The 22,916-nt window shown below is 48.7% G+C and overlaps 3 protein-coding genes across 3 annotated transcripts in view; all 3 read left to right on the top strand.

The window, feature by feature from the left end:
• Window positions 1-10,766: 10,766 nt before the first annotated feature.
• vsx1 (visual system homeobox 1 homolog, chx10-like) lies at window positions 10,767-13,329 on the top strand. Its single transcript, XM_076162696.1, has 5 exons — window positions 10,767-11,181; window positions 11,631-11,703; window positions 11,982-12,105; window positions 12,543-12,723; window positions 13,052-13,329. The coding sequence occupies exons 1-5, from the start codon at window positions 10,767-10,769 to the stop codon at window positions 13,327-13,329; spliced, it is 1,071 nt and encodes a 356-aa protein (XP_076018811.1).
• Window positions 13,330-14,305: 976 nt separating this feature from the next.
• LOC143010397 (uncharacterized) lies at window positions 14,306-17,200 on the top strand. Its single transcript, XM_076162691.1, has 4 exons — window positions 14,306-14,493; window positions 15,311-15,559; window positions 15,679-15,733; window positions 15,847-17,200. The coding sequence occupies exons 1-4, from the start codon at window positions 14,365-14,367 to the stop codon at window positions 16,983-16,985; spliced, it is 1,572 nt and encodes a 523-aa protein (XP_076018806.1). The 5' UTR covers window positions 14,306-14,364; the 3' UTR covers window positions 16,986-17,200.
• Window positions 17,201-17,495: 295 nt separating this feature from the next.
• Window positions 17,496-22,916, top strand: part of LOC143010396 (acetyl-coenzyme A synthetase 2-like, mitochondrial) — an 11,974-nt gene continuing 6,553 nt past the window's right edge. The window contains 6 exon segments of the mRNA XM_076162690.1: window positions 17,496-17,854; window positions 18,540-18,636; window positions 19,046-19,082; window positions 19,084-19,246; window positions 20,078-20,256; window positions 20,473-20,625. Coding sequence (XP_076018805.1) covers window positions 17,569-17,854; window positions 18,540-18,636; window positions 19,046-19,082; window positions 19,084-19,246; window positions 20,078-20,256; window positions 20,473-20,625 — 915 coding nt within the window. The 5' untranslated portion in view covers window positions 17,496-17,568.

Below are 22,916 nucleotides of genomic sequence, written 5' to 3'. Positions count from 1 at the left end.
TTTAGGTGGCGCTCTCACAGTTAATGACTGAAGAGGGAACTCTTTGTTTTGCAACTCTTTCCTCCTCTGTGTGCAGCAGCTGCTCTGGTGGAGCCATTCAGAGGAGACACACACACTCACACACTCATGCATGTATGATGAGCTGAATGAGGCTCTGGGGAAGAGATGAGGCTTTATTCACTGAATACACCATATGGTTCACATAGGCAGAGTGTGTGTGTGTGTGTGTGTGTGTGTGAGAGCGTGCATGCGTGTCAGCATGCATGTCAGCGTGTGTGAGCGTGTCTGTGTGTGTCTGTGTGTGTGTGGGACCTTCTCACCCATGGATCAACAGGCTGTAAGGAGAACAAACTGTTGCACACTTCCTCTCTACCATGTTCATGTAGAAACACACACATGTCACACACATGTCACACATGAGTCTGAAGTCCTTTCACTCATTTTAAGTTTGTATTCTTTTTGTTGTTCAGTGTTTAACCTTACATCCCTACATCCATTAAACATTTTGATTTTGATAATTATTTTGGTTCTTATGCAACAATAATAGCTCATTCATTATTATATCCTTTTTTTCTATTTTGTTTATTCAAATGTAAGCTATTTCAGGGATTTCTTTCTTTTTTGCGGTGAGACACAAAACAAACAAACAACGAGAGCAGGAACATGAGATATTGATATATGATATATATATATATGTCTCTCTGTCTCTGTCTCTGTCTCTCTCTCCCTTTCTCTCTCTCTCTCTCTCTCTCTCTCTCTCTCTCTCTCTCTCTCTCTCTCTCTCTAGAACCGTCCTAAGGACCTATCTGACCTTTAGTTCCCCCCTCCTGGCCCCTCAGGCCTGATTTCTTGTCTCTTCACAGTTCCCTCCTCCCCACATGGCCCACAGAGTGCAGCACATCCTTCAGTCCAGTAGAGTATCAGTCAGGCTCTCCTCTCAGACGGCTGCAGTGTCAGGTGAGAGTTATCAAACCTCGGTAAGGCCACACTAGAGAGCGCCGGACCTGACAGGACATCTCCTCCTGTGCTGCATTAAGCATTGGGGCTCAAACCCATGACCTGTAGGTAACAACACACACACACACACACACACACACACACATCTCTCCACCGTCCTTCCATCCTCCTCTTCTTCCTCTCCTTCATCCTCACTCTGTGCTCCATATATGTAATTTAATCTTTAAGCTCCTAATAGCTTTTTATCAGTTAATGGGTGGGACGGCAGCGTGCTTAATGGTTCTGTAATCTTTCTTTATTTTCATCAGGGTGATGGTTACCAAAACAAAAGCTGAGCTGAGTGGATCCTAATCGTGCTGCAGATTTACATACCAAATGACATTTAGCACAATTACGTCAGATAATCAAGAGAGACTAATCCAGCTAAGTTGTTAATCGAGGCACAAAGAGAAAGAGACGGAAAACAAGGTGCCGACCCAAATCTTTCCCCGTTCAGATCCGACGTCTCCCCGTCATCACTCTGATGACTCAGCAGGGGCCTTGGACCCGGCCGGGCCCTCAGGGGGTCACTGCTCGGGGCCCGGGGGGCTCATGTTGTTCTCTTGGGGCTCATGTGGTCGTGGGTGGTTGCTGAGGTGCTGTAGATGGTGGCTGAGCATTTTGCAGGGTGTGTGAAGTAGTTCTGAATATTATACAAAGTGGTTGCTAGGTGATGGCTTAGAAGTTGTAGCCAGAGTGTTTAATGGTTGCCAGGATGTAGCTACATGCTAATTATTGTTTTTTAGTAACTAGGTGGTTGTAAGTGTGTAGTTTTTGTGGATGTCAATGAAGTGATGGTGTTTGTTTATGAATGTCTATGAAGTGTAACCAGAGAAGAATACAGAATGATGCCTAAATGTGTGTGTGAATCAGTGTGAGGGCTGTGGAGGAGAGGAGTGTGTGGACATGGTTTCTGAACATAAACAGTGGAATAATGAGTTTACAGGTTGCTGCAGATGTCTGAGTCATGCTTGGTGATATTATAATATGAAAGCATTTTGCCTGCTGAAAGAGGAGCAGTGAGCGTCCTGGAGGCGCCTGAAGCTGCTCTGTCAGCCTCTGTTCCACATGTCAGTGTATGAGGGAGCTCATCTCCATGTCTCAGTCTCAGTCCAGCCCATGTGACGTGAAGGTCCTGTCATCTATCTGCTCCATCTGGGCCATGTGACCCTGTAAGCAGGATTAATAGGGAATAATTTGAAGGATTTATGGGGATGTAATTCAGGGTAAGTATGTTAGAATAATAATTAATAGAAGAATCCACTTTCATCTTGTAAGACGTAAGAACGTCTCTGTGGATTAGGAGATGCAGGAGGAACATCTGGACTGAGCTGCCTTATTTACTGGGAGTTATTAGGCTGCGTCTTATCATCTGTGATTATGATCTCTGCTCTGCTGCCGCACATCTGCACCGGCACGTCACAGAGAGAAGAGCTGAGCCAAGGAAACACCTGGAGGAGGAGGAGGGGGGGAGGGGGAGGAGCAGGAGCAGGAGGAGGAGGAGGAAGAAACACAAACACACTACCCTTTGTTTTACAGACATATCATTTCTCTAATGGCCCAATGTTTCATGTAACAAAGTCCTGTGTTAGTCCAATAACTCAGCTTCATCCTCCATCTGAGGCAGCAGCAGAGAGTTCAGACGCTTGTTGGTTTCAGCATGATGACATTCAGAGTGAAGCACAAAGAAATGATGATTCATGTTATTGGATTATTTACATGACTGAGCCTGAGAAATGAAATTCAAATGTGTGGAATGAGATTTAGTCCTAAACCCTGTTAGCTGCTGCAGAGCCACTATGGTAATAAGGAAGGACTCAGACCAGGACCAGAGTGGATGAGACCGCACCACAACACAGAACAGGTGGATTAGGTTCCTCAGATTAGTTTGGTTTTATTATAGATTCAGGCTGTTGGCATGGAAACAAACAATTTCATTCCAAAAAAACAGACAAATGTTGTTTTGTGCTTTTGTGAAGGTTTTTTTTTTTTTAAAGAACAATCTGTCAATTTTCCTGCCCTCAGTGTTCCACCTGCTGGCTCCTTGGACCTGCAGAACGATGAAGATGAACCTGGTGTCCTTGGGGTCTCTGTGAGGTGACAGGACAGGATGGCACGGGACGGGACGGGGCGTTATAGGACAGGACGTTATAGGACGGGGCGTTATAGGACGGGACGGGACGGGGCATTATAGGACGGGACGGGACGGGACGGGGCGTTATAGGACGGGAAGTTATAGGACGGGACGTTATAGGACGGGACGGGACGGGACGGGACGGTAGGGGACAGGACAGAACAGCACAGGACGGGACGGGACGGGACAGGACAGGACAGGAGGTAGGACGGGACGGGACGGGACGGGACGGTAGGGGACAGGACAGAACAGCACAGGACGGGACGGGACGGGACAGGACAGGACAGGAGGGGACAGGAGGGGACAGTCAGCTGCTGTCCTCTGCAGCATTGTAATGGGGCCAATCCCATTTAGCAGCTCGGCTCCTCCCTAAATGAGGACTGGAGGGGATAAGTGAGTAATACCACTTTGTTTCATTATATAATGTTAGAGCAGCAGCAAATATAATAATAATAATGGGATAATTTAATGCAATTTTCTTTATTTGATGCACTCTGACTCTGCAGGCTAATCTGAAAGCATTGTTTAAAAGAGATTAAAATAGGAAGGGGGAGGGAGGGGGGGGGTGAAACACTCACAGAGGGGGAGAGGAACTCAGCACGTCACTCAACACAAGCTCATCAACTTCATCATCTTCATCTCCTTCACCTCTGACCCGTGTTCCTCTGTCAGTGTGTAGATGTTCTTCTTCTCTTCAGGTCTGCAGGTCTCTGATGGACCCCGATGGATCCATGAACTCGTCCACGTGTCAGCACAGAGGTCACTTGCAGGGGTCGGAGGTCAGAGCGTCCAGCGGCGTCCTGCTGGAGGACACATCAGCAGCACAAAGTTGTGATGTTTTAATAGCAGCCACAGTGAGGAGTTAATGCAGATGTGCGTGCGTGCGTCCAGATGCTGACAGCTGTGGTCTCCTCAATAAGCTCAAACAATTCATGCAGCTACACTAAACCTTCACTCCAGACACTAATGGATCCTATAGAGGATTTAATCATGTACTGACAACTGTTAACTAAGCTGAGCAGCACTTACACACACACACACACACACACACACACACACACACACACACACTGATGGTTTGATGTCCTAGGTGAGTTTCGAACTGTGACCCTTCAGAGCAAAATGACTCAACACTTCCTGTTTAACCTTGACGGGTGAGTGGTGGTCCCCAGAGGCTGACTCCTCACATGCTGCCATGACAACCTGACTGTCTGCTGCGTCAGGCTGAGCATGAATCTCTCACTCTGTCTCTGTTTCATCAGAATCTGAGCGTGCTGCTGCAGCGGGGGAGACACAAGGATGACAAATGATGAAGTGTGAAAGTCTCAACCCTTGATGTCTGTGGCAGCAGTAATTAAAGCATCTTATAAACTTTCAGACTAAATGAGTGTCAGTTTGTTTGTTCAGCCAGCTGTCAGAGACAAACACTGAGTCATCAAACGTGGCTCTGTCCAAATGTGTTCTCAGGTCAAACTTCCCTCCTTAGTTTGTGTGTGTGCGTATCTGTGTATCTGTGTTGGTGACAGACAGTAGCCGTGGTAACCGATGGTCCGTGTGTGTGCGGACGGGATCATATCTGTGATTTGAACATCAGAACGGCCAAATTAAGCAAATTGCAGTGAAAAGAGAAAAACAATCATGTTGGAGATCAGACAGGTTCTCCTTCATCTCTTCATACTCGCTGCTTATCTCATTGTAGCCTCCAATCCAAGTTAGCAGGGATTATCTCTGTGGAAAAGGCATTAAGAGGCGGATAACCTCAGCTTGGAAGCAGTTAATCTAGCAGCATGTTAATGAGTCTTGTAGTGGATTGCTTAAATTAAAAGCAAATATCAACAGTCATTTGGCTAAAGCGCCTGGCCTCAATCAGGATGCATTAAGTGATTTCACTCCTGGGTCATCGCAGTATAATCATGTAATGTGAGGGAAAAACAATACAATTAACAGGTTAGCATGGAAGGACTGAGGGACATGAGGGACATGAGGGACACAAGGGACATGAGGGACATGAGGGACATGAAGGACACGAGGGATATGAAGCACATGATGGCAGCACCAAGACGACTCCAATGTCCAGATTGATCCTTTATTTAGTCTCCTGCTGTTTAAAGCAAACAAGCACAGTTTAATGCTGCAGAACATGAAGGTCTGAGAGATCATTCATCTGTCAAATGAAATAAACTGAAATAAACTGAAATTAAATTCAATTAAATTCAATTAATTAAATTAAATTAAATTAAATTAAATTAAATTAAATTAAATTAAATTAAATTAAATTAAATTAAATTAAATTAAATTAAATTAAATTAAATTAATAAATCAAGAAATATTACTCTGTATAATGTATATTTTACATACAATACAAATACATAGTGTTATTTTATATTGTGTATCTGTACAATATGAAATAAAACTACAAGAAAACAAGAAGAAATCAGCTCAGATCCTCTCATGGTCACAGAGCTGAGATTGGCTCTTTTCATTCTTAATGACATCATATTCACTCACGTTAAAGAGATTAATTTAAAGTCCCTTCATTGATGAACCTCGGGACAGAACTACATGGAACATTAGATTGTAATGTGGATTTAATGTTAAAAAGCATAAAGCGTCTTTATGTTGCACCAAACATCAATCTGAGGGTTTGATGATGTTTGATGTTAAACATTGAGAAAGTGATCACATTAAAGAAGGAGAAGCTGGAAATGAAAAGCAAATCCAACCTCCTGATTGAAACCATAAGTAAAATATTAAAGAACAATGGATTATTGTTATTCCAAACAGCTGGTGCATGCTGGGAGAGAGGAAGCTCTGCACATAGATTGCTCCTTCACTTAAGGATTATACAATATTCCTCAAACTGTGGCTTCGCCCAAGCATTTGGTCAAACACGAACACACAGACACTAAGACACTCAGACACGTGTTTTATATGAAGTGTTATCATGAAAGCCCCCCCCCCCCCCCCGTCTGTGTAGAAGTAATAACTTGCACACTGCTGGAGGATTTGCAGCAGCAGATTGCAGTCGTAGCTGCACCTACAGTGTTGCAGCAGATTAGGAGCACAGGGATTATGGAGTGAAGCGTGTCGAATCAAATGTCCAGGAAAGAAAGCAGGCAAGGACCCCCCCCCCCCCCCCTCACACTGTCACTGCCTCCAGCTCACTGCTCACACTCATTCTCTCTGTCACATCTCTGATATGTGTGTGTGTGTGTGTGTGTGTGTGTGTGTGTGTGCGTGTGTGTTTAATGTTACACAGGGTTTCCTCATAAGTGAGATTCAGCATCGGCTGGGCTGTAAATGACATCACTCCTCAGAAGAATGTATTCTTGTACTTGTGGTTGCAGTTTGATTGACATCTGTTGCTGCTCCTCCCAGCAAACAGGTGAGAGCTTCAGCTGATGTTCACATTTGGTCTCCAGCAGGACGTGTCTGTCCCTCCACTGCGTCCTGCTGGCTCTAGATATGATGTTGGAGACCAAATGTGTCCTCAGCGTCTCCTGCCTGCTGGGGCATCAGGAGGAGCTGTGGCTATCAGACCAGGGTTCTGTGTGCAGCCACTGGAGCTGTAATGATAATGGGGGAAGACAGCAGCCCCATGAGGCTGGATGTGCAGAGGTCGTCGTCGTTGGTAACCGTCATCCGTCTGTCCGTCTGTCTAGTCCTGGAATTCCCTCCTTGCTTTGACTTGATGATTCCTGACTAATTATCACAGTATGAATGGCAGACACAAGGAGCGACAGATGGAGGAGGAGAGAGGGAGAGGAGTGGAAGAGTGGGCAGGGCGGGAGGGAGGGGGAGGGAGAGTAACGGGAAGGAAAGGAGGGCGTGGGAGGGGGGGCAGCATGGTGGAGTCCACGGGGGGGGGGGGGAGAATGATACTCAGTGACCGCAGCATATTCAGTATGAGCGCCACTGCAACCACCACAAACACCATAGCAACCACCCTAGCAACCACACAGACCATAGTGACCATCCCAAACACCACAACAACCAACACATCAACTGCCTCGAACACCATAGCAACTGCCTTAAACAGCAGGTCACCATAGAAACCACCTGCGGCAACCACCACACAGGCCACGCCTCCACTCAGCTCAGGACACAGAGACCAGACCGGTCTGTGTGGGACGTCCACTGCAGCCACCAAGTGAAACTGAGGCTCCGTCCGGCAGCTGAAGGTCAGGATTAGGGTCAGGGCGAGGCAGGGCGGTGTGTGTGTGTGTGTGTGTGTGTGTGTGTGTGTGTGTGGGGGGGGGGGGGGGGGGGGGGGGGGGGTCGGGGTTAAAGGTTGAAGTCAGTGGCTTGGGAAAGTGTCCTCCTCTGTGCTGAGGAGATGATACTGTAGAAAGTAAAGCAGACCAGAGTGAAGCCTGGCTCCCTGCAGACTTCCTCTCCTCTGCACTGAGAGCTTCTCCTTATTGCTCCTTCCTGTTCTGTCCTTGAGTTTACAGGAAGCGTCTCATCAGGAGAAACAACAAGGTTTCCATTGTCCAACTGTGCTGAGGTCTAAATTAGCATAATGCATCTAGCTTATTGAGCGAGGCGGCACGCGTGTGGCGCGGCGGCGGCGTGACGCCTGAAGGCTAAAGAGAGGGCCCAGACGCCCACGTCTCCATACAGTATTAACTTCTTTAATCATCATGTAGCTGCTGGATGCTGCTGTTTGTCTGGCGTGGCCTCATGCACTTTAAGGGCTGAGATTACTAAATGTAAATGAGGATGTGGGGGTGATGGGGGGGTCACAGACCTCCTATAAGGGAAGAGGGTCCAGACCTCCAGACACAGACTCCAGTCTAATTTAGAAACTTTAATCCTGACCCAGGAGTTGTTTACGTCTCTGAATTAGGTTAATCTATCAGAGCTATTTGCATAAATGTGCATTTATGAATAATTAGTGGGCCACTGGTCTGAGGGGGGGCCCGGGGGGGCGGGTGACGTTGGGTGGTTATGGACGCGTGGCCAGACTATTGTTGGCGTAAACAATAGAGCCGTGAAAACAATGAGCAACACAAACCGCGGGGAGTTTGCCGTCTGCCGGCTGAATTGCTGCTATCGCTTACAGACCTGCTGCAGCCTGCAGCTCATTACACACCAACTAATTGGTCTCATTAACACTCAACACTCAGCCAGCTCACGGCTCCTACACACTCTGATCTGCTGCTGTTAAGGCAGGAACATCGCTTTATTCAAACCTGCTATGGAAACCATGATGAGAAGGAGATGAGAGTGAGATGAAGTGATCATGAGCGTGGTCTCCTACATGGGACAGCATTCAGCTCCTGTGGACTCGTCTGGGCTCTGGACTCATGGGTCTGTCCTGGTCCTGGTCCTGAGTTCTACACAGGTCTGATGTCAGCAGCTTTGATTTCAACCAGATGGGGAGTTTGAGTGGTGGAGCTTCGACCGGACCGGACACCTGGTCTGGTCCGGTCTATCAGATCAGATCAGATCTGGGTTTGGAGCTCAGAAATCAGGAGGGGAAACGTCAGTGGAACCTGAGAGGAACAGGAAGTTTGGGTCGGGCCTCAGGCTGCACGTTACCCCTCTGTGTCATGAGTGAAATTTAGCCTGTTAGAGAGCAGCCAAGCTGATGGAGCGGCTACACACACACACACACACACACACACACACACACACACACACACACACACACTGCAGGCTGTGACACTGATTTTGATTTTAATTTCAGTTTAGTTTTGGAGTGAGATGTGACATTTCAGTTTTACTTTTTAAGCTTGAATTGTTTGCATTCAGAGTTTGTTAATGATAGTAGCCATGGTAACAGAGCTGCTGGTGACTTACAGGAGGTTTTGGGGTAAAAGTGAGGTTTGTCTCCCATCTGACCAGTGGGAGGAACTGAGTTTGGCGTGTGGATTGATTATTGAGCTGGACACATTCTGGTGTGTGTGTGTGTGTGTGTGTGTGCGTGTGTGTGTGTGTGTGTGAGGCCTTTCCCCCTGAGGCCTTCACACAAAGGCCCAACAGCTTCTCCTCCACACAAGAGAGACACAAGCAGCCGACTGTTACACTGAGGAGGAGGAAACAATCTGTTATCTGCCTCACACACACACACACACACACACACACACACACACACACAGATATATGCACAGGCGCACGCACGCACGCACACACACACACACACACACACACACACATATATATGCACAGGCGCGCACACACACACATATGCGCACACACACACATATATATATGCACACACACACACCTGTGCTGAGGATGGAAAGTGAAATTTGTCTTAAATTGCACTTTCATGCTTTTATTCCTTTTCCTTTTTACTTGTGTGTGTTGGAGAGGAAAATGTGATCAATTGAAATTTTATAAAGAAAGCAGCCAGAAAAGTCTAAAAGTGTGTGATTCTGTGTGATTCTGCCTCAGATGATCCAGACTAGCCTCTGCTCTGTGAGGAAACAAACAGCAGCTGGTTGATCTTTATCTGTTACTGCTTCATGTCTCACAGCAGCTCAGAGTTTATGTGACTATAGATCATAATAAATAGATCATAAATTAATATGTTGAAATTCATAATCAGGAAAAATCTACCAGAATGAAAAATGAATTTAAAGCAGTCAAAGAAACAAATCAAATATTATCAAGTATAAATAAAACGAATTAAATGCATTAAACCTTCAATATAATTATGTTTAAGTAAGTAAGAGTGTAATAAAGTGTGTGTGACGTGAGGCTCTGATCAGACGGTGAGGATTCCAGTTTAACACGCGACACCTCAGCAACAAACATGGAGGAAACACGGAGGAGACTTTAATCTGAAGATTACTCTAACCTTTACAATCAATCAATCTGCTCATCATAATCCACAACTTCTTTGCAACACACACAAACACACTCTCTCACACGCACACACACCTTGGAACTTTGTTGTCTATTCTACTTTCGATTCTATTTATTTTGTTTATTATTTTCCATTCATGTAACCATAGAAACCAAAGCACCGGAATTTAGCAACCATAGTGTCTCACACCGCTGTCTGTTTTTATTTCCTATAATTTTCTCATTCGGCTTCAGTCAGGTATTTATTATAATGATAATAATAAGTAATATTTAAATATGTATTTATTATTCTGTCTTTATTCTTATTACTTTATTTAATGATCTTGTTATATAAACGTTCTAATTGTGTTGTTGAACATATGAAATAATAAATCCCTCTTTCTGAAGTTTAATCCTAAATCTTGGTTGCTGACATGAAGTGATGTGATGAAGATTATGGCGCCAAACATCTGAACGGAGATAAAAGAACTGAAGTCAGATACATGTTTACATGTATGTACTCCATGTAAACATGTTTATAAAGTACATCCATGTACAGTTGCAGAGTGGATCTGTGTTTCTTTCTAATCATCTCCCTGCTCCGCTGCGTCCCGCGGGAAGAATCAACTCCTGATCGGATTTGAGGGAAATTGGTGGCAATTAATCCCGCGGGATTGAGTGGAGGGCCACGCCCCCTGAGGGATCCCTGACCTCTGATTGGACGTTGCTGTGATCCCGGGAGGCTGGATCGAGATAAATGAAGCCCGCCACCCTAACTGACCGCTTCATCCTCCTCTTCATCACCCTCATCATCCTCCTTGAGTTGTCCCGTGTGAGCAGCATGACGACCCGGGAGGAACCGTGCGACGACAAGCCCAGAGTGAAGCTCTTCTCCCCGGGCTTCGCTCTGGAGAAGTCCCGCCTGCACGGCTCGGGGCTCCGCTCTAAAGGCTTCGCCATCACGGACCTGCTGGGCCTGGAGTCTGACCTGCACGCCCGCCAGCAGCCCGCCGGGGGGCCACTGGGCTCCGGGCCCGGGGCGGAGACGCAGGGGGCCAGCGGAGGAGGAGGCGGGCTCGGCGGCTTCTCTTTCCCTGGGGGGTCGCTCCCTCTCGGCCTTGGCTTCCTGTGCAGCCTGGCGGCCCAGCAGCCCGCCGGGGCGCCTTGCTTCCTGCCCGGACACCTGCCGCTGCTGCAGGCCCGGCCGGAGCAACACTACCTGCAGAGCCTGGAGGCCCAGCGGGAGGCCTACTCCGGTACGGCCTGGACCCATACCCCCCCCCCCCCTTTACTGTTCCAGTCCGTTTTCCAGCTCTTTTTTTTTTAAAGTGATCTGATTTCATGTGAGCAGTATTTGAGTGACAGCTCGGTTCAGCTCGTTTTTATTCTTAATTCTTTTTTTTCTTTTTTCTATATAAATTTTATCTTCATCTTTTTTTTTTTTTTTTAATATTTGATCTTCTTTTTTCCAGATTGTTAAATTGAAACTTTCCTTTTGTTTGTTCGCCTCCGCTTCATGATTCATTGATTCATTCTTTTTGAAACAATCCGGGTTTCAGTTTCTTTCCAGGATTGTAAATTTGTTTCCATTTCTGTCGCTCAAGTAAACAAACTAAATACATAGCAATATAATATCAATATATCATAAATAAAGGAGTCTAAAGTGTGTAAATGTAGTAAAAGTGAACGTGTTGGTGTTTTCCAGATGAAGAATGTTTGTCTGACCGTAACGACTCCAAAGCTTCAGCGAACCAGAAGAGGAAGAAGAGGAGGCACAGGTCAGTTGGACTCTGCACTCTGCTTAGTCAAACACATCTGTATATGTTTTATTTACTAATTCTCTTTTTAGTTTTGCGTCAGAAAACTCAATTTTACAATAAAACAGAAAGTGGAACTTCACAGTGTTTGATGTTTGCGATGAAGGAGGCGCTGTGATGGTGCTGATGATGATGATGATGGTGATGATGATGATGATGGCGGACTCATCTCATCTGGATCTGCACCTCTGAACACACCTGAATATGTTTGACCTGTGTGTGTGTGTGTGTGTGTGCAGGACGGTGTTCACCTCGCACCAGCTGGAGGAGCTGGAGAAAGCCTTCCATGAGGCGCACTACCCGGATGTGTACGCCCGAGAGATGCTGGCCATGAAGACGGAGCTGCCCGAGGACCGAATACAGGTACAGAGAGAGGGAGGAAGAGTTCAGTTGTCAGTTTGTCAAAATCCTTGAGCAGCTTCATCAAATGTATGTTTTTTTTCCCCCAGAAAAATAATTTCTGAAGAATAAAGAAACCTTACCCCGTAAAAAAGAAAAATAGAATAATGCATTAATGGACCTCAGACCATTAATGCATTATTCTATTTATTTTCCTTTATTAAATTAAAGTTCCAGCTTTTGTTCTCGTTAGTTTTATTTTATTTTATTTGATGCTGCTCTGTTATTTAACATTTTTTCCGTTATAATATATTCCGTTATAAACATTTAAAGTTTGTATTTCTTGCTGCGTTTATAATATTTATTGAAAAATATTGCAGGTCGCTTTGGTCAAATGTTTTAAACTCAGGGACTTTATTTGCTTTATTCGCTTTGAGTTCAATCGTTCTCTTCGTGCGCAGGTTTGGTTCCAGAACCGTCGTGCCAAGTGGCGGAAGCGGGAGAAGTGCTGGGGCCGCAGCAGCGTCATGGCGGAATACGGGCTGTACGGCGCCATGGTGCGTCACTCCATCCCGCTGCCGGAGTCCATCCTCAACTCCGCCAAGAACGGCATGATGGGCTCGTGCGCCCCCTGGCTGCTCGGTGAGCCGCATGCACGTCAGTGCCACTCAGATCCACCACACGCACGCACGCACACACACACACACACACGTTTACTTTGATGGCCTCATGTAGCTGAAGACAAACCTGCTAAAGCTGCACCACATAAACAGAACACACAGGAGGAGTCAGAGTTATGTCACTTAGCTGAGTATCACTCTGAGGAGTGTAGTGTTTCCCTGACCCGGCCTGTCAGTCATCAGGCCTCTGGATGTCACACAGGTCACACACATCCACATTCTGTCTGCATTATTATGAAAGAAAACAACTTCAGATTGGACTAAATCCTTCTCTTTCTCTTTCCAAACAGGGATGCACAAAAAGTCTTTGGAAATGGCCAAAAAGTGTTCAAGCGCTTCAGAGTCGGACTCGACGCGACCTGAGGCTTTCAGCGACGACCCAGAGCGTAGAGGCAGGGCCGAGGGCCGGGAGGCGGAGCGTGAGGCTGAGGAGGAGGAGCTTGAGGAGGAGGTGGCCATCGATCTGTCCAGCTCCTCCAAACATCAACGGGAGGAGAGCACCAACGCGCTGAAGCCTACGCCCTCACCCAGACGACGAACCGGCAGCCAATCAGATGATCAAAGCTGAAGCTGGGCGGAGTCGTAGGGTCATAGTGGGCTGGACTGATCAAAGCGTTGGATTGGCTCTTTGGTGGAGAACACAGCTGCCATCACCCAGTGAGGAGGCCTGCTTCTCTTTCCCACCTGTTTTCTGAGGGACCTGATTGGCTCCACTGTCGCTATAGTTACACCCTCATGTATAAAGGAGTATTTGTTACCTGTTGTTGTGGGTAATATTTCATCATGACATCATGATGAAGTGGTGACACCAGGCTCATATTGTAATATGCCCTCTGATCTGTTTGTCACCGTGGCAACACTCAGATAAGAGCCAGTGGTCATAATGGACACAGAGTCGCTCATGTCAGGAGAAGTTATTTAAAGATGTTTTATGTTAATGTTCAGTTGAAATGCTGAAAGTGGAGGTTCCCCTGACCCGGGCTGAGGGGGTCCCTGACCCTTTATTGATTATGGATTGAGAGTCATGTTTTATATCCTTGTCTTTTGTAATATCAGAGTATTTATTGTTTTATTCCTGTTTGTGTTTTATAGATGTTGTACTGAAGCTTCATGGAGGAATATAAAGCAAATATTAATATAATATTGATATTATATTGAATATTTAAATAGTCTGTTTATCATAATCACACCTATGTACAGCAGGTATGTGAATAAAAAAGTATTTTTTGAATCTTCTGGCCCTTTTCCTTCCCCTTGGTTCCCCTCCCCGTGTCTCTAACAGGCCGGGATGTTTCCACACACGGATCATCTTTACTGCTGAGGCTTCATTCACACTCACACATTACACATTTAGACATTTATACACATTCAGCCTTGTTTTCTTGGCGTATTATGCAAAGAAAGAATTGTTATGGTGAATGTATTCATAATGTTATATAATATATTTAATTATGATCGGTGTATTCTTACTCCATGCTTTACTAAATAAATAATAATACTAACGGTCACATTTAGAAGGGTCGAGCCACACACGTCACTTCCGTTTTTCTCGGGTTGTATGCTAACTTCTCCTGCTAGCCGTTTGTGTCGGTAGCGCCTCAACATGTCTGATGTGACGTGTTTGAGAGACGGGCTCGCCTCCGTCGTGTCCGATCTGCTCCGGTCTGCCGTGTCAGAGATGTTCAGCGCGGCGGAGGAACGCTCTTTAAACAAACCGAGTCCCGGAAACCAGGTAAGCTAAAGCTAACGCGGCTAACCGTAGCTTTACTTTGGTGAGCTCCGTTTAAAAGTTTTAAACTTCAGTGACATCATCTTCAAATACACACAATATTTACTACAGGCTGGTTAAACATGTCTGTGTTTCACCGCGTTGGCAGTAAATTATATTTACAGGAGCCAAGGACCACCGAAGGACTGAACGAGTCATAATGAGCTTCATACCGAAGTTTATTTATATAATCATTATAAATACACACATTGTTGGTGATAAAATGTCCAGATAATTATAATTCTTTAAAAATATATTAAAAAAAATTTAAGTGTCATGTAATTGTATCTTTTGTCGAGACTTTGAGTCCAAAAGCTCGAGACCGAGTTGAGTCAGAGTTCAGCGGTGTCGAGTCACAGGTCCGTGAACTCACCTCCATCCTTCTGCTCTCTGTCTGTCCGTCTGTCTGTCTCTGTGTGTGTGTGTGTGTGTGTGTGTGAGTGACTGGATTCTGCTTCACTTGTGTATCAAGAATTCAGCCTTTGTACATTTGTGTCCTTCAGCTGCTCATCTTCCATGTTCTAAATAGTAATTTCCCATTTTCCAGTCGCACTCTAATGCAACACAATTCACAACACTGCAGTTTAATTTCCTCTAAATCCTTTATTTTGACGATTTATTTATGAAATCTCATCACATAAGTGTGTGTAGGTGTGTAACAGGTTATGGTTTCTCTTTTCCACCAACACATTTACTTTACTTGTTTCTGTTTGCCAGGTGAATGAACCGGGCAGATGTTTGTGTCATAATTACAAATGAATGATGTGTCTTGTTGTTTCAGGACAGTCTGGATGCTGTGATGGACAGCTTGTGTGTGGAGGCAGTAGAGAAGATCCTGAGGATGGTTGGTTTGGCTGCTGGGAGGCAGGAGGAGCCTGCAGGAGAGCTGAAACCCTCAGAGCCTGCAGAGGAGAGCAGGGAAGGCTGGAGGAGCAAAGGTCACACAGCAGCTTCACCGCCCGGGAGTGTCTCAGGTGAGGAAGCTGGTGGTCTGTGCGTCCCCCAGCAGACCTTCATCCTGCTCTATGAGGTCAGTCAGTGACACACACACACACACACACACACACACCAAACACACACACACACACACACACAGATCAGATGTGTGAGCCGTTTCTTCTTCTTCTTCTTCTTCTGTCTGCCTGGTAGAGTGCTGTGATGGACTCTGACACCCCCCTGCTCTCACTGCAGAGCTGTGCTGACGGTTAGTCCACACACACACACACACACACACACACACACACACACACACACACACACACACACACACACAGTCACACTGTGTCGTCCATGTGACTCCTCCTCTTCCTCTCACAGGTGGTAATGAACCCGGCTCCACCCGGCACAGCGAGGTCTCGTCCCCGCCCACCGCCCGGGCCGAATATCCCGACCACGAGTACGCCCGACCCTCCTCTACTGCGGTGGGGCGGGGCAGCTCGGTCCCCCGGCACAGGAAGCAGGGCAGCAGGCCCAGAGACCCAGAGGCCACAGAGCCTCACCACTCGTGCTCCGGCTGCAGCATGCTGTTCCTGAGCGCCGAGCGACTCCAGGAGCACCAGAGGAAAGCTCACCCTGCATGCTCAGTCTGCACCGCCGTGTTCACAGGCATCCTGAAGCTCCGCGAGCACGAAACCAAAGAGCACGGCCTGCTGCCCTACAGCTGCGACTACTGCCCCAAGAGGTTCAACCACAAGGCTCACCGCAACAGGCACATCATGGCCCGACACACCGGGGAGAAGACCTGCCACTGCGACGTCTGCGGCAAGGGCTACTCCTGCATCAGCATGCTGAAGACCCACAGGATGACCCACTTCCAGAAGACCTTCATCTGCGACGTGTGCGGGAAAAGCTTCTACCACGCCTGTCACCTGACACGGCACAAGCTGGTCCACCAGGAGGTCAAACCGTACCGCTGCTCCACCTGCGGCAAGGGCTTCACCCAGGCCGAGAACCTGAAGAGCCACCGGGCCGTCCACACCGGAGAGCGCCAGCTGTGCTCCGTCTGCGGCAAGAGCTACCGCTGCCTGAAGAACCATGTCATCAGCAAACACTCGCACGAGCTCCCGGCCCGGGAGCTGCCGGCCCACTACGGCGTCGTCAGCTGCGAGGTCTGCGGCAAGAAGTTCCCCAACGCCTCGCAGTACAAAGTGCACCAGAGGAGCCACACGGGCGAGAAGCCGTTCCACTGCGACGTCTGTGGGAAGAGCTATCGGCTGAAGGAGATGCTGCGGGACCACCGCTACACACACACGGGAGAGAAGCCCTACAAGTGCTCGCTTTGCCCCAAGGCCTTCAGCCAGGCCACCAGCTTCATGAGGCACCGCAGCATCCACAGTGGACAGACGCCATACAGCTGCACACCCTGTGGGAAACACTTCCGCCTGCTCACCTTCCTCAAAGCTCACCTGCTGACCAAAGCTCACCTGAGGCAGACGCAGAGCCCCTCTGACCTCTGACCCCACTGCACCCACAAGGACAAAGTTCAAACTGCAACACACACACACACACACACACACACACAGACACACACACACACAGGGATCAGATTGAAGGACTAGAGCTTTAAAGATGATCTGGTCTTGATAATGTGAAAGATTGTTTTGATTTTTTTGTTTTGTGATAATTTCATTAAAGATTCTTCATTCCTGCAGTGTGAAGTCTGACCTGCAGGGGGCAGCAGACAGCTGAGCGGTGTGTCTGTTAAAAGTGTTCTTCAAATGAATGTCAAGTTGTGGAGTCACCTGTTGGGGGGGGGGGGGAGAGAGAGGGAGAGAGGGAGAGAGAGGGAGAGAGAGGGAGAGAGAGAGAGAGAGAGAGAGAGAGAGAGAGAGAGAGAGAGAGAGAGAGAGAGAGAGAGGAGAGAGAGAGAGAGAGAGAGAGAGAGAGAGAGAGAAGAGAGAGAGAGAGAGAGAGAGAGAGAAGAGAGAGAGAGAGAGAGAGAGAAGAGAGAGAGAGAGAGAGAGAGAGAGAGAGGTAATGAGAGAGAGTGAGAGCACGTTAAGAGTCAGAGTGTGTGAGTGAGTGAGTGTGTGTGAGATCATGGCTGTCCGGAGCAGAGGAACCAAACTCCTCCAAACTTTCCTCCCCCGCTGCCTCGCTCCTCCGCCGGGCCGCCGCCACCTCTCCTCCCCGGCCTGGAGCTCCCAGCTGGCCAGCCTGCCCCCCCGGGACCTGTACCGGCTCTCGGTCACGGATCCGGATCAGTTCTGGGGATCCGCCGCCGCCGAGAGGCTCCGCTGGGTCGAACCGTTCCAGCGGGTCCGGGACTGTGAGCTCAGCAGCGGCAGAATCAGCTGGTTCCTCGGCGGGAAACTCAACGTCTCCGGTAAGAAACCGGTTATTCACCGACACTCTATACCACATGAATGCTTCAGAGAGCGAGAGGGAGAGACAGAGAGACTGAACCTGAACCTGCTTCAGGTCTCCAGGCTGTGGGTCCAGCACAGTCTGGAGGCCTCAGGTTTGGTTGAAGGTAAACAGGTCCTCTTTGTTTTAGTGTCCAGTAGAACAGAGTGAACATGATCTGTCCACCGGTCCAACCGGAGCTCATGAAGGTCAGGCAGGTGTTTTCTCCAGGAGCAGAGTTTAGAGGAAAGTCTTCATGTTGATTCAGGAGGAAGTGATGAAGAGGATAAGAGGTTGATGCGATCATGTGACACAGCAGCAGGTGAAGGTGACTGAGGGACCTACAGAGGGAAACCTGCTGAGTCAACACAGGGAGAAGCTTCAGCATGCAGATCTGCATGAGGAGGAGGAGGATGATGATGCCTGCATGAGTAACCATGTAACTGTTTAAGTGGAGGACTGCTCTGAGATCCAGAGCCAGGGGGGGCGAGAGACAACAGGAAGTCCTCTGCCTGGTTCAGATGGGCCTGAACCAGCAGGAAGTGCCGGGTTAAGAAGTTTTCATTCAGAAGCTGAGAGGCCTGCGCTGCATCTGCTGGTGCAGGAGCTTCATGAAGTCCTCATCTCCTCCATATTCACTCCTGGTCTCTCTGTCTGTGTGTCAGTGAACTGTCTGGACGTGCATGTTGAGAAGCATCCGGACCGCGTGGCTCTGATCTGGGAGAGAGATGAACCAGGAACCGAGGTGAAGGTCTCCTACAGGTAAACATCTCCTCTCTCACTCTAAGCAGATGATCCAGATCTGAAGGCTCCTCTGTGGTCCCTATGATGTCATGCTGTATCATGCTGTAGGACCTTCAGATCTTCTGGTTCCATCACAGCTCCAGTATGTTGTGACTCTCATGTTAGCTTTCATGAACCTTTGCTTGGTTAGCTAACAGCCTGACAGATGCCTGCTCAGGATCAGCAGGGTTCTGCTGTTCTCCACACATACATGACATGTGTGCCTCACTTCCCTTTGTACTGGAGTGAGCACGCTCCCAGTATCAGTGTGTTCCCATACAATCTTCACTTATGTTCCGATAGAGGCGGCACATACATGATGTATCGTCATAGTGATCATGGGCTCACTGGCATGTTTACGTGACATCCTGTCCCCCGTCTGTCCCAGGCAGCTGCTGGAGATGACCTGCCGCCTGGCCAACACCCCTGAAGAGCCACGGGATCCACAAAGGGGACAGGGTGGCCATCTACATGCCCGTGTCCCCGCTGGCAGTGGCCGCCATGTTGGCGTGCGCTCGTATCGGCGCGGTGCACACAGTGGTGTTTGCAGGCTTCAGCTCAGAGGCTCTGGCAGGGAGGATCCAGGACGGTGAGTCATCTTCAACCCAGGAGGAGGAGGAGGAGGAGGAGGAGGAGGACCTCCATGTTCTCTCCTTGACTTCATTACAGACTAATAATCTAGGATTTGTGCATTGATCAGAAAACGGAAACACTTTCAAAGGGTTAGAAGAAAAAAGAATAATACAGTACAGTAAGAGTACAGGAACATGAAATAGGGTCAGGCAGAGTGGAGGTCAGGCAGAGTGGAGGTCAGGCAGAGTGGAGGTCAGGCAGAGTGGAGGTCAGGTCTGTGTTGTGGAAACAGTGGCGTTTAAACCCAAACATGCCATTAACACGGCTGAGTGAGCAGGCAGAGCTCAGGCTGCTTCACACGCAGGCTTGGAGGAAGTGAGCAGGAGAGGGGGGGAGGGGCTAAAGGAGCTCAGGTAGTTTGGGCCTCTGCTCAACATCCTGGGAGGAGCTCCAGACCCAGAGTGTCTCAGCTGGTCTAAGCAGCATCTGAGGTCAGGCAAGGAACCAATCAGCTTGAGTTCCTCCTCTGCAGTCAGAGAGCTGACCCGACCTCCCGGGGCTTTATGACCTATAAACATCATCAGGCTCCTTTTATCACCAAAACCTGAATCAGCAGCTTAACTGTTAACTGACTGAGAGGTCCAAAGGTCTGAACACAAACATCCACCAAAGAGGAGAAGAGCAGTGAAGAGTTTGACCTCCCCTCTGTCCGCTCTAGATCTGTGCCCACAGGAAGTGGAGGCAGAGCTTCCACAGCAGGTTTGTCTTCAGGAGTGAGACGGAGCAGATGTTCCTCTGAAGCTCCGTGTGTGTGTGTGTGTGTGTGTGTGTGTGTGTGTGTGCACAGCTCAGTGTAAAGCCGTGGTGACCTGTAACCAGAGCGTCAGAGGAGGACGCCTCATCGACCTCAAAGCCACGGTGGACGCGGCGGTGAAGAGCTGTCCGTCCGTCCAGCACGTCTTTGTCTCCCAGCGGACAGACAACCCCACAGTGATGGACAGACCCAGGGACGTCCAGCTGGAGGAGGTGAAGAGCCTCAGTGACACCAGCAGGGCTGTGATGGCATCAGACAGCTTCATACCTTCCCAAATGATTGATTGATTGATTAGTTGGCTCTTCTATGTTGTGCTTGTTCTAAGCTGTCTGCTGTCCTATGAGCAGGTGAATACAGACTCAAGGTGTGGTCGCTGTGTCAGTAGTGAGAGTTGTGTTGTGTGTGTGTGTGTGTGTGTGTGTGTCCAGGCGATGTCCCCTCAGTCGTCCATTTGTCCCCCTGAGACTCTGGACAGTGAAGATCTTCTGTTTCTGCTCTACACCTCAGGAAGTACAGGGCAGCCCAAAGGCATCGTACACACACAGGCTGGATACCTGCTGTACACCGCACTCACACACCAGGTACACACACACACACACACACACACACACACACACACAGGCTGGATACCTGCTGTACACCGCACTCACACACCAGGTACACACACACACACACACACACACACACACACACACAGGCTGGATACCTGCTGTACACCGCACTCACACACCAGGTACACACACACACACACACACACACACACACACACACACAGGCTGGATACCTGCTGTACACCGCACTCACACACCAGGTACACACACACACACACACACACACACAGGCTGGATACCTGCTGTACACCGCACTCACACACCAGGTACACACACACACACACACACACACACACACACACACAGGCTGGATACCTGCTGTACACCGCACTCACACACCAGGTACACACACACACACACACACACACACAGGCTGGATACCTGCTGTACACCGCACTCACACACCAGGTACACACACACACACACACACACACACAGGCTGGATACCTGCTGTACACCGCACTCACACACCAGGTACACACACACACACACACACACAGGCTGGATACCTGCTGTACACCGCACTCACACACCAGGTACACACACACACACACACACACACACACACACACACACACAGGCTGGATACCTGCTGTACACCGCACTCACACACCAGGTACACACACACACACACACAGGCTGGATACCTGCTGTACACCGCACTCACACACACACTCTCACTCACACACACACACACACACACACAGGCTGGATACCTGCTGTACACCGCACTCACACACCAGGTACACACACAGGCACGCACACACACACACACACAGGCTGGATACCTGCTGTACACCGCACTCACACACCAGGTACACACACACACACACACACACACACACACACACACACACACAGGCTGGATACCTGCTGTACACCGCACTCACACACCAGGTACACACACACACACACACACACACACACAGGCTGGATACCTGCTGTACACCGCACTCACACACCAGGTACACACACACACACACACACACACACACACACACACAGGCTGGATACCTGCTGTACACCGCACTCACACACCAGGTACACACACACACACACACACACACACAGGCTGGATACCTGCTGTACACCGCACTCACACACCAGGTACACACACACACACACACACACACACAGGCTGGATACCTGCTGTACACCGCACTCACACACCAGGTACACACACACACACACACACACAGGCTGGATACCTGCTGTACACCGCACTCACACACCAGGTACACACACACACACACACACACACACACACACACACACACACACACACAGGCTGGATACCTGCTGTACACCGCACTCACACACCAGGTACACACACACACACACACAGGCTGGATACCTGCTGTACACCGCACTCACACACACACTCTCACTCACACACACACACACACACACACAGGCTGGATACCTGCTGTACACCGCACTCACACACCAGGTACACACACAGGCACGCACACACACACACACACAGGCTGGATACCTGCTGTACACCGCACTCACACACCAGGTACACACACACACACACACACACACACACAGGCTGGATACCTGCTGTACACCGCACTCACACACCAGGTACACACACACACACACACACACACACACACAGGCTTGATACCTGCTGTACACCGCACTCACACACCAGGTACACACACACACACACACAGGCTGGATACCTGCTGTACACCGCACTCACACACACACTCTCACTCACACACACACACACACACACACAGGCTGGATACCTGCTGTACACTGCACTCACACACCAGGTACACACACACGCACGCCACACACACACACACACAGGCTGGATACCTGCTGTACACCGCACTCACACACCAGGTACACACACACACACACACACACACACACACACACACACACACACACACACACACACACAGGCTGGATACCTGCTGTACACCGCACTCACACACCAGGTACACACACACACACACAGGCTGGATACCTGCTGTACACCGCACTCACACACACACTCTCACTCACACACACACACACACACACACACAGGCTGGATACCTGCTGTACACCGCACTCACACACACACTCTCACTCACACACACACACACACACACACAGGCTGGATACCTGCTGTACACCGCACTCACACACCAGGTACACACACACACACACACACACACATACACACACACACACACACACACACACACACAGGCTGGATACCTGCTGTACACCGCACTCACACACACACACACATACAC

This window comes from Genypterus blacodes, unplaced genomic scaffold, assembly GCF_046128005.1.
Source record: "Genypterus blacodes isolate CSIRO-AG114 ecotype Tasmania unplaced genomic scaffold, CSIRO-AGI_Gbla_v1 ptg000127l_1, whole genome shotgun sequence".
Taxonomy (NCBI): Eukaryota; Metazoa; Chordata; class Actinopteri; order Ophidiiformes; family Ophidiidae; genus Genypterus; species Genypterus blacodes.
This window is presented reverse-complemented; position numbering and strand designations above follow the sequence as displayed.

What these genes read in the sequence shown, in the direction of transcription:
- vsx1 (XM_076162696.1), top strand. Translation starts at nt 10,767, where the DNA reads ATGACGACCCGGGAGGAACCGTGCGACGACAAGCCCAGAGTGAAGCTC. An exon ending in AGGAAGAAGAGGAGGCACAG is followed by an intron (nt 11,704 to 11,981) that starts GTCAGTTGGACT and finishes GTGTGTGTGCAG; the next exon opens with GACGGTGTTCACCTCGCACC. An exon ending in GTGCGCCCCCTGGCTGCTCG is followed by an intron (nt 12,724 to 13,051) that starts GTGAGCCGCATG and finishes CTTTCCAAACAG; the next exon opens with GGATGCACAAAAAGTCTTTG.
- LOC143010397 (XM_076162691.1), top strand. Translation starts at nt 14,365, where the DNA reads ATGTCTGATGTGACGTGTTTGAGAGACGGGCTCGCCTCCGTCGTGTCC. An exon ending in AACCGAGTCCCGGAAACCAG is followed by an intron (nt 14,494 to 15,310) that starts GTAAGCTAAAGC and finishes TTGTTGTTTCAG; the next exon opens with GACAGTCTGGATGCTGTGAT. An exon ending in CCTTCATCCTGCTCTATGAG is followed by an intron (nt 15,560 to 15,678) that starts GTCAGTCAGTGA and finishes TCTGCCTGGTAG; the next exon opens with AGTGCTGTGATGGACTCTGA.